The sequence below is a fragment of the Perca fluviatilis genome, chromosome 3, assembly GCF_010015445.1.
Source record: "Perca fluviatilis chromosome 3, GENO_Pfluv_1.0, whole genome shotgun sequence".
Lineage (NCBI taxonomy): Eukaryota > Metazoa > Chordata > Actinopteri > Perciformes > Percidae > Perca > Perca fluviatilis.
The window spans coordinates 16407224-16419783 of NC_053114.1; the positions used below are offsets into that span (position 1 = coordinate 16407224).

Here is a 12560-nt window from a genome sequence, read left to right on the forward strand (position 1 = left end):
GCATCAAAACTATGAATGAACACATATGGAATTATGTACTTAACAAAAAAGTGTGAAATAACTGAAAACATGTCTTAAATTTTAGATTCTTCAAAGTAGCCACCCTTTGCTTTTTTATTAATAAGGGAAAAAATTCCACTAATTAACCCAACAAAGCACACCTGTGAAGTGAAAACCATTTCAGGTGACTACCTCATGAAGCTCATTGAGAGAACACCAAGGGTTTGCAGCGCTATCAAAAAAAGCAAAGGGTGGCTACTTTGAGGAATCTAAAATATAACGCCAAACATTACTTAGTTTTTCTCTCAAGGGTTGCAGCTGATCTACACAGGTTGACAGAAGAGTGCACCCAGACTCCTAGTTCTGCTTGGACCTGTAATCTCAGGAGAGCTGTACCTTTTAACATCCAAGCCACGAACAAAAGGCAAGACTGAGAGGATTGATTCTCTGACGGGACGATATTCACTGGGTCTGACATCTAATACACTTTGCGAAGTAGAAAGGATTCCAGCTCCATTATGAGAATGATGATGCATGCTGCAGATAGGCCTACCCAAAGAGAAATTCTGTTTCCTGACCCTCACTGGTATAGGTCAGGGAGTCTGTACTTTGGCTCAAGGGCAGGGCAGATGCTTTCCTACATGGGGCTTAACCCTCTGATGATTCAGTGGAAAGAAGGTCTCTCCACCTACCAGACTAAGCTGCAAAACCTTGGGTTTAATTGCTATGGTCAGCCCCAAACTTTGTAAACACAAGTCACAGCTGGCCGCCCCTGCACACTGAGGACTGCTGGCCTGGTTCTGGACTGAATTAGATGCGCTCTGAAACAAATGTGCACAACTAAAGCAGCCACAATGCCAGAGGACGTGGCGATATCATGAATCCAAAGTTTGGAATGTTTTGTTTTCAGGCTAACTCACCTGGTCCGTGTGATAATCCCAATGTCTTGCAGTTTTCCAGGACCGTCAGAAGAGCGATGAAGAGGTGAATGGAAGAGACTCCTTGTCCAAAGGCGTGAAGCCCGCAGTGCAAACGGGTCATTTTGTCAGGAAGGTAGCCTATATTTTAGAAACATTGAATGCCTTTCTAACACCGCGTCGATTTTCAATTCAAATGATTTCCATCTGGGCTGGATGCACTTTTTCGCTTGTGTTGCGACCGTGCACTTAAACTGTGACAGTCGCAACAAACATGTCCAATTTAGGCCTAAACATCGTCTACCTCCGCGGGCTGTTTTTCTTGCATTCTCGGTCTTTTTTGACTTGTTTGTATGTCGGTGTTAATGTTTGCTTGCGAGTAGCTGTCCCTTCTGTCCTCCATCAGTCTCCTACCAACAGCCAGTGACAGCTTAAAAAGTTTCCTGCAAACTTTCACAGATCGAGCCACCCCCACAGATGGGGAGGACTTAAGACAATGGGCTATGTTTGCAGCAGGACTGGAAGCTTAAAGGGGAACGTTACTCCAAGAAATCCGATACGGTGCTTCGATCCAATTGGCAGAACTTCCACAACTGAGGTTCTCCGGGTTTTCAGAGGGTCACACAAGGACCTCTTTCGATAGTGTTGCGTTCACTTGGATTCAGAAAAATGATAACAAATCAGAGGCTTACGGTCTGTGCAAAGTTACAAAACCTCCATAAAGTGGTGAAGGAAACGGTCTGAGAACCACTTTGAAGTTGTGTAAATACAATGTCTTACATACGGTGGCCGGGAAGTGCAATGCAACATTACAAAGAATGAAACCCTTTTACAAAGCTTGAGACAAATTTACATTTTGGAAAACAAATTTACATTTTAGAAAACAAATTTACATTTTGGAAAACAAATTTACATTTTGGAAAACAAATTTACATTTTAGAAAACAAATTTACATTTTAGAAAACAAATTAACAAGATGCAAAACACTTTTACCAGTCCTGAAACAAATTTACAAATGACAGATTCTTCACGGAAAGGGAATGTACCACATACCGGAAGTGATGAGGTGTTGTATACATGTCGCCTTGACTACGGCAGTTATGGATCGAATGCGTCAATAGAGCCGCCATCTTGGAACAGGGGAGGCACTCCCTTATATACTGTCTATGGGCAGTCTTTAATGCATCAGCGTCAATGTAGGCAAAGGTCTAACGGAAATAAAATCACTATAAATCGTCATAATCTCATGCGATGTTGTAGTTTTTTTAAACAAAAAGACAAAGAGACTAATTAAGGTGTTAATACAAAGAATATTTATTATAATCAGTTCACAGATATGAGTACAAACGGAAACTTCACCCTTCTGAACTAAGAGGTTCTGCTTCAAAGTGAAGTTTAAACAGACTGAAATGTCCAGGCTCACTCCCCCACTAATGATTCATTTATTTCCGCATGTAGTTATTCATTTAACGAGACTTAAAGTCATGTTTCGTCATCCACAGTCCGAGTCCCGCCAGACTCCCTTTAGGAAACCTGTGATTTAAACTTCAGCAGGTTGTGACAGTCCGCTCCGCTCAGTCCTGGATCTGATTCTCCCGGGCTTCCCTTCCCTCCAGCGGGCCCAGCAATACGGCCTGGGTCTCCAGCTGCGTGGTGTCGTTTTGGCTCCCAGGAATGGGCAGTGAGCTCCAGGTCCTGCAGCTGCAGACGGACTCAGCTGCCCCCCCCCGCTGTAGCTTCGATCCGGCCGCGGCTGTCGATACGTTCCCCGTTTTTCCAATGTTTCTGTCAGGTCCGCGTCATATAAAAACCAAAAAAACCCCCACCCCAAAAACCCCCAAACCTTCCCCCCCCCCAACACAAAAACAAAAATTGACTGCGCTCACCAGCAACACCCGCAACACCTCATCACTTCCGGTATGTGGTACATTCCCTTTCCGTGAAGAATCTGTCATTTGTAAATTTGTTTCCGGGACTTGTAAAAGTGTTTTGCATCTTGTTAACTTGTTTTCTAAAAATGTAAATTTGTTTTCTAAAATGTTATTTTGTTTTCCAAAATGTAAATTTGTTTTCTAAAATGTAAATTTGTTTTCTAAAATGTAAATTTGTTTTCTAAAATGTAATTTTGTTTTCCGAAATGTAAATTTGTTTTCTAAAAATGTTAATTTGTTTTCTAAAATGTAAATTTGTTTTCCAAAATGTAAATTTGTCTTGAGCTTTGTAAAAGTGTTTCATTCTTTGTAATGTTGCATTGCACTTCCCGGCCACCGTACTTACACCTAAGTGGAATACAATCTGTAATGAAAAGAATCCACATGGTTAACTCCGCATCACTTTACTTTGTTAGTCTTCATCTCTTTAAGCTTAGCGCCCCCTCTAGCGGGAGAATGGATAGTACTACGGACCACTGATGCAGGGATAATACTGCACGTGTTTTAGAAAGTGTACATCAACCCTGATGGTATAATGATACACTACTCTAATGCTATTTATTATAAAAGTGCAAGCATTTCAGTGGAGCACTGGTGCCTTTAAACGCATACCGATCTTGGTGTTGCTTAGGCGACAAAGATGGAGGAGGGTTTAATGTTATTCTTCAAGTCTTAACTGGTAATTTAGTTGCATTTTCTTGGTGAAATAATGTCATTCCTCCATCGGACAGTGCGTTTTACGCATTGCACAGGCCTAATGAGCTGACGTGTTGTCACTGGAGACCAATTGCTGCTGGATTTGGGGTGCTTTACCCTCGTTTCTATCACTGTAATTGTCTGCTTCTCTGTCACGTCTTGTGACGTGTCTCGCCACCAATCGTGGCTCAGCAGATGAGCGAAACACCTGTATAAAAGCAGACTCCTCTCAATGCAATGGGGATTAAGAGCTGAGACGCTTTCTCATGGGGCGTCTGTGTTGTGTTTCTGTTTAGCCTGTGCGCGCAGCAGAACGCCAGGTCCATAACTTTAAAGATGGATGACATATTTAACTACAGCAGAGCACTGAACCGAAGTTCACCTGGCGATGAGGAATTTAGTTTCGAAGACATCGATGTGAGCGCGGACAGCACTCCCATCCTGAGGATACTCATCTCCGTGGTGTACTCTCTAGTTTGCGCGGTGGGTTTGGTGGGGAATCTGCTCGTGTTTTTCCTCGTGAGGGTACGACAAGGTCGAAAGAAGTCCACCATCAATTTTTTCATCATCAACTTGGCAGTGACGGACTTCCAGTTCGTGCTCACTCTGCCCTTCTGGGCCGTGGACACCGCGCTGGACTTCAGCTGGCCGTTTGGAGACGCCATGTGCAAAATCATCCTCTCGGTCACCGTGATGAACATGTACGCCAGTGTGTTTTTTCTCACTGCCATGAGTGTGACCCGTTACCTGTCTGTCGCCTCGGCCCTGAAGAAAACAACGTACAGGAGGTCGCGGTGCGTAAAGTGGGTGTGCGCGGTGCTGTGGGTGGCGGCAACGGTGGCCACAGCTCCGACAACTTTCTTCTCCACCGTGACTGTGATCGCTGGTGAAAAACTCTGCCTCCTCAAGTTTCCTGATGGATACGATTGGCTCGCCCTCTATCACATCCAGAAAATACTGATAGCATTCATCATCCCTATGCTCATAGTCTGCGTTAACTATCTGATGCTCCTGCGCTTCGTAAAACAGAGGAGCATGGACAGCAGCAACCCTAAACGGAGGTCTAGAGTCACCAGATCTGTCGCTATAGTGGTTTTGTCTTTCTTCTGCTGCTGGATGCCAAATCATGCCATCACCTTCTGGGGTGTCTTGGTCAAATTTAACGCAGTCGACTGGGATAAGTCATATTACATGGTGCACACGTATGTGTTCCCGGTCACTGTGTGCTTGGCGCACGTTAACAGCTGCTTGAACCCGGTCCTTTACTGCCTGATGAGGCCAGAGATTAGGAAGCAGCTCAGCAGTTTGATTTGGAAAGTCTCCACTCCTTCCTCCAAGAAGAGCTGCGCGACGCGCTCTTTTACGCAGGGAGAAACCCAGGAAGTCGTGCCTCTCCAGATTGTGGACAATGAAGAGTACACGCTGTCCATCATAGACCGTAAAGGCTTAAGCTCCAAAATGATGCCATACACCCGATAACTCAGTCTGGTGAAATAAAGACCCCATGCATCTGCTTGTTTTGCCCTGCTTGTCCACCTGTAACTGTCATGACTCGTGCGTAAAACGTCCGCTAGAATCATCATACTGTATGACATGAACTATGACAAGTGTAAAGTATTTCATTTCTACAACTGTCACAATATCACTAGTTGATTCCACTGATGAATACACGGGTGTGCATTTCTTTTTTTATGACTTGCAATTTTTATTTTACGATAAACACATCTGTCATACAACAGATGACACACAGTGTGACTTTTCCAAACTGACTCAAACACCCCATCTCCACCCAACACAGGAACAAGAGAGGTCAACCTGCATTTAATAGAGTGGCTTACGTATAAAGCTATTGCCAAGGAAAAAAATACAATAAAAAAAAAGAATTAATACTAATTAAAAATCAAAAGCCAAGCGTATCTCTTATATTTTTTTTATTTCTTCCTCTCCTTTAAAATGCAGCTGCATGCAGCTTTATTTTTTGCCCCTTGTGATATTACTGTTATGAAATGTTTGCCTTGACTTGGCAGTAAAGAGTGACAATAAACATGGCACCAGAGAGACGGGGAGAGTGGGTTGGACAAACGTCTGCAGGGCGGAATCGAACCGGCGACATAGCGGAATAAACGGACTCCCGGCAAAACAAACATGGGATTATATTATGACGGACCTACAATGGATTCTGAGGTCGAAACAGAATCACAAGGCTGCAATGTTTTCAAGCCTGTCTGTAGATCAACTGTCTTTTCCATCTGAAGTAGGCCTAGTAAGTGGTTGATTTCAAGTGGCCATAGATTTCATTTAACTTCTAATCCATTCTGAGGCAGCGTCAATTCTCTAATGGACATGTATAGTTAGCCTATATTCTGTATTGTGTACATAAAAAAATGTGATGGTCAACCACTAATGTACAAAAACAAGAGTGTATATATACTGCAGCCTATTGTATATTTTCTCATTCATATTTTTTACACTTGATGTTTCTGTTACACCATTAATTAATATAAATGTGGACATGTTTTCATCCTGTCATTTAACAGGTGCATTCCTAAATGTATTTCCTTTAGCTTTCAACAATAAAATATTGTATTCTCTTGGAGAAGTGTCATGTACGTATTGTTTAGTTTGATGCTTGAGCAGTGAGTGCAAAAAAAAAGTGGGAGAATATGTCACACCTACAGATGACAGCAGATTCAGATAAGAAATTCAATATGCATTTATGCAGTGTTGGACTTGTTGATGAAATACAGCAGCTCCAAACTATTTTTCATCATATGCAGCCTGTACTTTTATTAATGCTTAATTCATATTCAGCACTAGCTCAAGTCACACACTGGGCTGTGGGCTGTTTCAGGTAAACCAGGGGAGAGGTTAACAGTGGCTGCAGAGGGTCCAGCTGTTGCTTGGCATTCGGCAACGGTGCAGGTCCTCTACAGGTTATTGAACAAACACATAGCAGGAGAGCCCGGAGCTGAGGGAGTCTCCTGGCGGCAGGCAGCTGAGTCTGCTGCCATCTTTGTGTGCTAATGAGTGTCTGTCTGTCATATTTTGTGTGGCCTGTGGTGTACAGTGATGATCACAACGTGTCCAAACCGCAGACCTTTCCCTAAAGCAATACGTGTTGGGAATCTGTAAGTACTATAAACATCTTTTCATATTGTTGGTCTATGTACTCTTTTAAATCAAGTCAATGTTATTTATATAACCCCAAATCCCAAAGATTCTCAAAGGGCTTCACAATCTGCACAGCATACGATGCCCTCTATCCTTAGACCTCTCTCTCACATCATTCAATAGTAATGCATTTAGACAATACTTAATATGTTATGTTTTTGGCTCAATATCAGGAGAGCAATAAAAAATACATTACTTTAAGCAGAAATAAGACAATATATTCTGTACACGGTGCAGGAAGTTACCTGATACAAGGAAAGTAGTTGTAAAAGGATCATTATCTAAAGTTCCATATATAATAATAGAAATATGATATACACTACTCACAAAAAGTCAGGGATATTCGACTTTTGGGTGAAATTTCAGGATGAACCTAAAATCCACTATAACCTTTATAGGTGAACTTCATGTGACCTTCTCTAAACTTTTCAATGTGCATGTCCAAAAGTTCAAAGTTTCAGTACTTTCTGCACAACTTGCTGTTCTCTAACAAGGAGCTTAACGGCAAAATTGACAACTGGTGTTTGATCCATGAATCCATACATTTCTGGGTTCAATTAGAATTGGTATTTAAACAGTCCTCCTCATCATGCTGTTCACATTTTGACATCATGAGACCTACCAATTGATCAACAGTACCTTGCCATTGTGAGGCTTCAAACAGGATGTTCTCAGACGGAAGTGGCCACTGACCTTAGAGTGTCACAGATACCCCTTTTCCACCAAGGCAGAGCTGGTGCTGGTTCGGAGCCAGAGCCTAGTTTCAAATTGGTTCTTTGTGTTTCAACCACCAAAGCACCAGCTCTGAACCAGTAAAAGTGGTTCTTAAGTAGCACCAAATCATTGCTGGGCCAGAAGTAAGAACCGCTTACGTCAGCGGCTGGGGGCGGGGTTACCGTGACCAACAAGACGAACAGAAACTTGTGACCGCCATTTTTGAATTAGCAGATAAACACGATGGACGCGATTAAACATCAACAGCAGTGGTCAGAGGAGGAAACAAGCTGCTTTCTTGCACTATAAATGCGAGCCGCGCGAACACGTTGGATCCGAGTTTGGATGCTGATGTAGGTCCGCAAAGCCATGAACATCAAGAGCAAAGCAACGTCTGCCATTGTTGATGGTGTGTTTGTGTTTGGCGCCGCCGCGCTAATTTTGCTGGGAAAGATGAGTTTTATACACTGACGTAAGACCTGGCTCTGTGCTGGCTCTTTAGCCTGTGGAAAAGCAAACCGGTTCTTTGGAGGCGCGTCAGTCGAACCAACTCCGAGCTCTAGCTCTGAACCAGCACCTGGTTCTTGTTGGTGGAAAAGGGGTAAGAGTGTCATCAGCAGGTTGCAACAGAGATACAGAGACTGGAAGAGTCACAGAAAGGCATAGAAGTGGACGCCCATCGGCCACATCCCACACTGATGACCGCTTCATTGTGAACAGTGCCCTGCGGAACCGGATGATGAATAACACTCAACTCCAGGGACATTGAAGGGAGGTTAGAGGCACCCAAGTGTCACGTCAGGCCATTCGAAACCATTTACATCAGCGTGGTCTGCGTGCTGGACGACCTGCAAGGGTACCTGACCACACCACCAGGCACAGGCGTAATCGTCTTGCTGGACGAGGGACCAGTGGGCCTCAGTGCTGTTCTCTGATGCAAGTCGATTCACGTTGAGCGGAAATGATGGCCCGCCAATGATGTTGGAGACGTCAAGGAGAGCGCTATGCATCAGCCGCTGTTGTCACCAGACGACCCTTTGGTGGTGGTGGTGTTACAGTGTGGGCAGGTGTGTCTAGTCAATACAAAACTACCTTACACTTTCTGAATGCCCATACTACCTGAATAACATAATTAATCCAGTTATTGTGCCCCTACATGAACAACACAGGCCTAATTTCATCTTCATGGACGACAATGCTCCAGCTCATCGAGGTCGCATCATAAGGGAACGGCTGCTGAAGACTGGGGTACCTCAAATAGAGTGGCCTGCACTTTCTCCAGACCTGAATCCCATAGAAAACCTATGGGATCAGCTGAGTCGCCGTGTTGAGGCCCGTAACTCTGTACCCCAGAACCTCAATGACCTGAGGGCTGCCCTTCAAGAAGAGTGGGATGCCATGCCTCAGCAGACAATAACTCGACTTGTGGACAGCATGAGATGTCGTTGTCAAGCTGTAATTGATGCTCAAGGTCACATGACAAGTTATTAAGACATTGACATTTTTTGTTGTGGTATACCCACCACTGTTGCTGGCTTTTGTTTCAATAATTTTTTTGAGATGAGGAAATCACCACTGCGTGCTTCTACTTAAATGCCCTACTTTCATGATATTATACCACTGTAGCTTGAAGTTTTTCCATTTTCCATGATTTTCACCTGTAAGCCAAATATCCCTAACTTTTTGTGAGTAGTGTGTGTGTGTGTGTGTGTGTGTGTGTGTGTGTGTATTTATATATATATATATATATATATATATATATATATATATATATATACACACACACATATATATACAAATTTAATCATAAATATACTTCAGCTGAGAGGTGTGAATATTTCAGTTATTTCCTTTGGCAATAGATTAATTTGATTTATGTAGGCTACATCAGGAGGATTATGCTGAGATGGTTGGCTTGGTGCCCGCCAAAAAAACGCTTCAAAAGTGCCCCTATGGTAGATAAAACATGATAAGGTGCCCTTTAAGGGTTCTGTGCCCTTCCATTGAAATAAACGTGATGTAGTGCCATTGGCTGCCCACTGCTACTATGTATTGGAAGGGGTAAATGAATAGGACAAATTTAGTTTCTAAGTGTCAGCTTAGAAATCAAAATAAAGGCACCTTAAACCTTTTTTCTAGGATTCCCTTCCAGTTGAGAAAACTTGATGCAGTGCCCTCTTGCTAGGTTGCCCTTCCAGTGAAGAAAACCGGATGAAGTGCCCCCTTTAAAATTGAGAAGATGCTGTGCAGTGCCATATATGCTGCCCTACATGCTAGCAAAACTTTCTGCAGGCTGGAGCCCCACGACACACAGCTGGTGGCCTTTTTTATTTTTTCACCCCTCAGTCCATACTGTAACATGTTCTGCAGCATGTTTACATAACCTCACATTACTTTAGATTAATTGACTGTGTTCTGTATGCATGGATTTATAGCTAACCTTCTATTCTGTTTGTATGGCTGCTTTTCCTTTTTATCTTGCTGAATCGCATTAAATATGCAGCTGCAACATTCTAATTTCCCCCTCAGGGATCAATATATTTTCATCGTTGCACTGTCAGTCGCAGATGGTCAGCATGTGTCTGCTGACTGAATCAAACCTGCATACCTGAACATAAATGACTCAGTTTCACTCAACCAAACAACACCATTTGTCTTCACAGTATTTTTTTTTTTAGATGTAATTTAAAACTGCAAGTAAAAAAAAACAACTGTCAAAACAGTCACATTTGTGCTTGAAGGCAAATTATTCTTTGTGTTGCTGGAAACAATGCTTAAGGTTTAAATGATTAAAGTACCTGTGTGGCAAACCTGTCAGTTTATTTCTTCACTAAAAACATTGCTTTAAGCCACATATTATATTTAGCTACAACATCATACAACAAAATCTTAAAATTGGAATGCATATCTTCTGATGCTGCTGACATGCATCAGGAAAAGTCAATCCTCAAACATGTTTTCAATAAAAATGTTTCAATGATAACCATAAAGCTAATGGAGTTTACAGATATTTATATTTAAAATCACAAATATCATGATCCACTTTGTTTATTTGCTAACTAATCAGTGACTGAAGTTTAATCAAACTGTTTAATGATTTCTCCATGGCTGCAGTTTGAGAGACATCATAAAGTAAACACTGTCCCTTACTGGTGGATAAAGAGCATTACAGAAATCATTGTTTTCTTGTTAAAAGGGCAATCCACAGATTGTACACATAAAGGTCAGTGTAATCACCCTGTAAGGACCTTTTTGAAGTCGGAGAAAATAGCCGGTTTTGTGAACTGGGGACTTGGAGTTTCAAGGACCTGTTCATTGAATTCATTGGTTGATTAGAAATGCAGGATCTGTTGTTTCTGGACTGTAGATTGACCCATACTAAGAACCAGCAGTCAGGATATCCCAGCCCCTGCTACTTTGGTTTTGACATTCTTTTTTAATCTGTCTCTTGAGAGTCTTGTGAGTGTGCTTATTCACTTTTTGGCAGAGATGAGAAGATCGATACCACTCTCCAGTGCAGTGGGGCCTATCGATCAATCTTCTTATCCCTCGTAAGAAAGCGAGTGAGCGTATTTTCCCAAATGTTGAACATTTGCTTAAATATTTTTATTTAGATGAGATCTTATATTTTTGCACTAGCTAATATTCAGCAAAAATTCAGGTGAGAGGCCAAGACTTATTTTAGTTTTCACAGTTCCCACCTAATGTCAGCCCCAGTTTGTCAGTTTTAACTACTGGTTTCTCTAAAAGATAGTTAAACGTTACGGTTTTCTGAAGGTATTTCGGTGACCAGCAAAAACTCTTCTAACTTAGAAAAACCACCTGGATGAAAAAAAAAAATGTTGTCCACTAAAGGAGTTTTAACCCATTTCTCAAGTTATGACTGTATCCGATCAATAAAGCTGACAGGCTGCCAACTGTGGTTGAATTTGGTCCTTCTGGGATTCTGAAAATACGCCCTCTCTGTGTATCAGATTAATTAAGAGGATTTTATTAAACAACACTCCCCCACGCCTCCCTTTCTGCAGTTGAAACTTCTCGGATGTCTAATAAAAAGACATTCATTGAATGGTTTAATTCTTATTTGGCCAACAGGAGCTTCTCTGTAATAATCGGTGACCTCTCCTCATCACCTGCTCCTCTCTCCTGTGGGGTACCACAGGGATCCATTCTTGGCCCTTTCCTCTTTTCTTTATATGTATGTTGCCTTTAAGGGCAATTATAGGCCGGCACAACCGTGTCAATCATTTCATTGTTACGCAGATGATTTGCAAATGTATCTGTCCAGGAAGCCAAATGACAGTGACACGCTTAATTCTCTGCTTAACTGTATTAATGATATTAAGCTGTGGTCTTAAAACTTTCTTCATTTGAATGAGGATAAAAAACTGAGTGTATTTTCTTTTGGTAATTCTGCATGTTAAACGCACCTGGCTCGAAGTTGGTGGTTTGTACGTTAAGTCAGCGGTTAAAAATCTGGGGATGATTTTTTGACAGTACCATGAAATTCGACAAACAGATTAATAATGCTGTTAAAATCAGCTTTTTCCAGCTCTGTCTTCTGGCCACAGTCTTGCCCTTCCTACGCAGGCGTGATCTAGAGAAGGCAATTCACACCTTTATTAGTTCAAGGCTGGTTTATTGTAATATACTTTATGTTGGGCTCAATCAAACTTCTATTTCTGGCCTTCAACTGCTGCTCAATTTTTACCGATGACCTCCAGGTGCGCACACATTACCCGTTCTCTACACTCTCCATTGGTGTTTTAGAATCGAAAGTTAGTTTTTAAGGCCATTAATGGCCTGGCTCTGGCGTATCTGTCCGAGATTTGAACCCTTCATGAAAACAACATCCGTCATTGCTTGCGATCATCCAATCAACTGGTTTTAGGTTGAGGTTCAAACTGTGTGGTGATCACGCATTTGTAGTTGCAGCACAGAGACTTTGAAACAAGTTTCCTCCTGACATCCGCACTATAACAGATGTAGCTCGTTTAAAATTGAACCGCAAAACTTATTTATTTAGAATGGCTTTTAATACATAGTAGCGTTGACATTTTCCGTTCTTCCTGCTTTTATGTATTCTTTTTCTGATTTTACTGCATGTTTTATTCCTTTCTGATTTTACTGT

At 42.0% G+C, this 12560-nt stretch overlaps 2 protein-coding genes across 2 annotated transcripts in view; one reads left to right on the forward strand and one right to left on the reverse strand.

Moving 5' to 3' along the window:
- Positions 1-1645, reverse strand: part of LOC120555730 (A disintegrin and metalloproteinase with thrombospondin motifs 7) — an 85532-nt gene extending 83887 nt beyond the window's left edge. Inside the window, 1 exon segment of the mRNA XM_039794737.1 lies at positions 921-1645. Within this exon segment, the coding sequence (XP_039650671.1) occupies positions 921-1041 (121 nt within the window). The 5' untranslated portion in view covers positions 1042-1645.
- A 2164-nt stretch (positions 1646-3809) lies between these two features.
- Positions 3810-5348, forward strand: LOC120556141 (relaxin-3 receptor 1-like). Its single transcript, XM_039795542.1, has one exon. It carries the CDS (start codon positions 3881-3883, stop codon positions 5021-5023), a length of 1143 nt encoding a protein of 380 aa, XP_039651476.1. The 5' UTR covers positions 3810-3880; the 3' UTR covers positions 5024-5348.
- Positions 5349-12560: the final 7212 nt, after the last annotated feature.

Excerpts from the sequence above, each read along its gene's own strand:
- LOC120556141 (XM_039795542.1), top strand. The coding sequence starts at position 3,881 with ATGGATGACATATTTAACTACAGCAGAGCACTGAACCGAAGTTCACCT.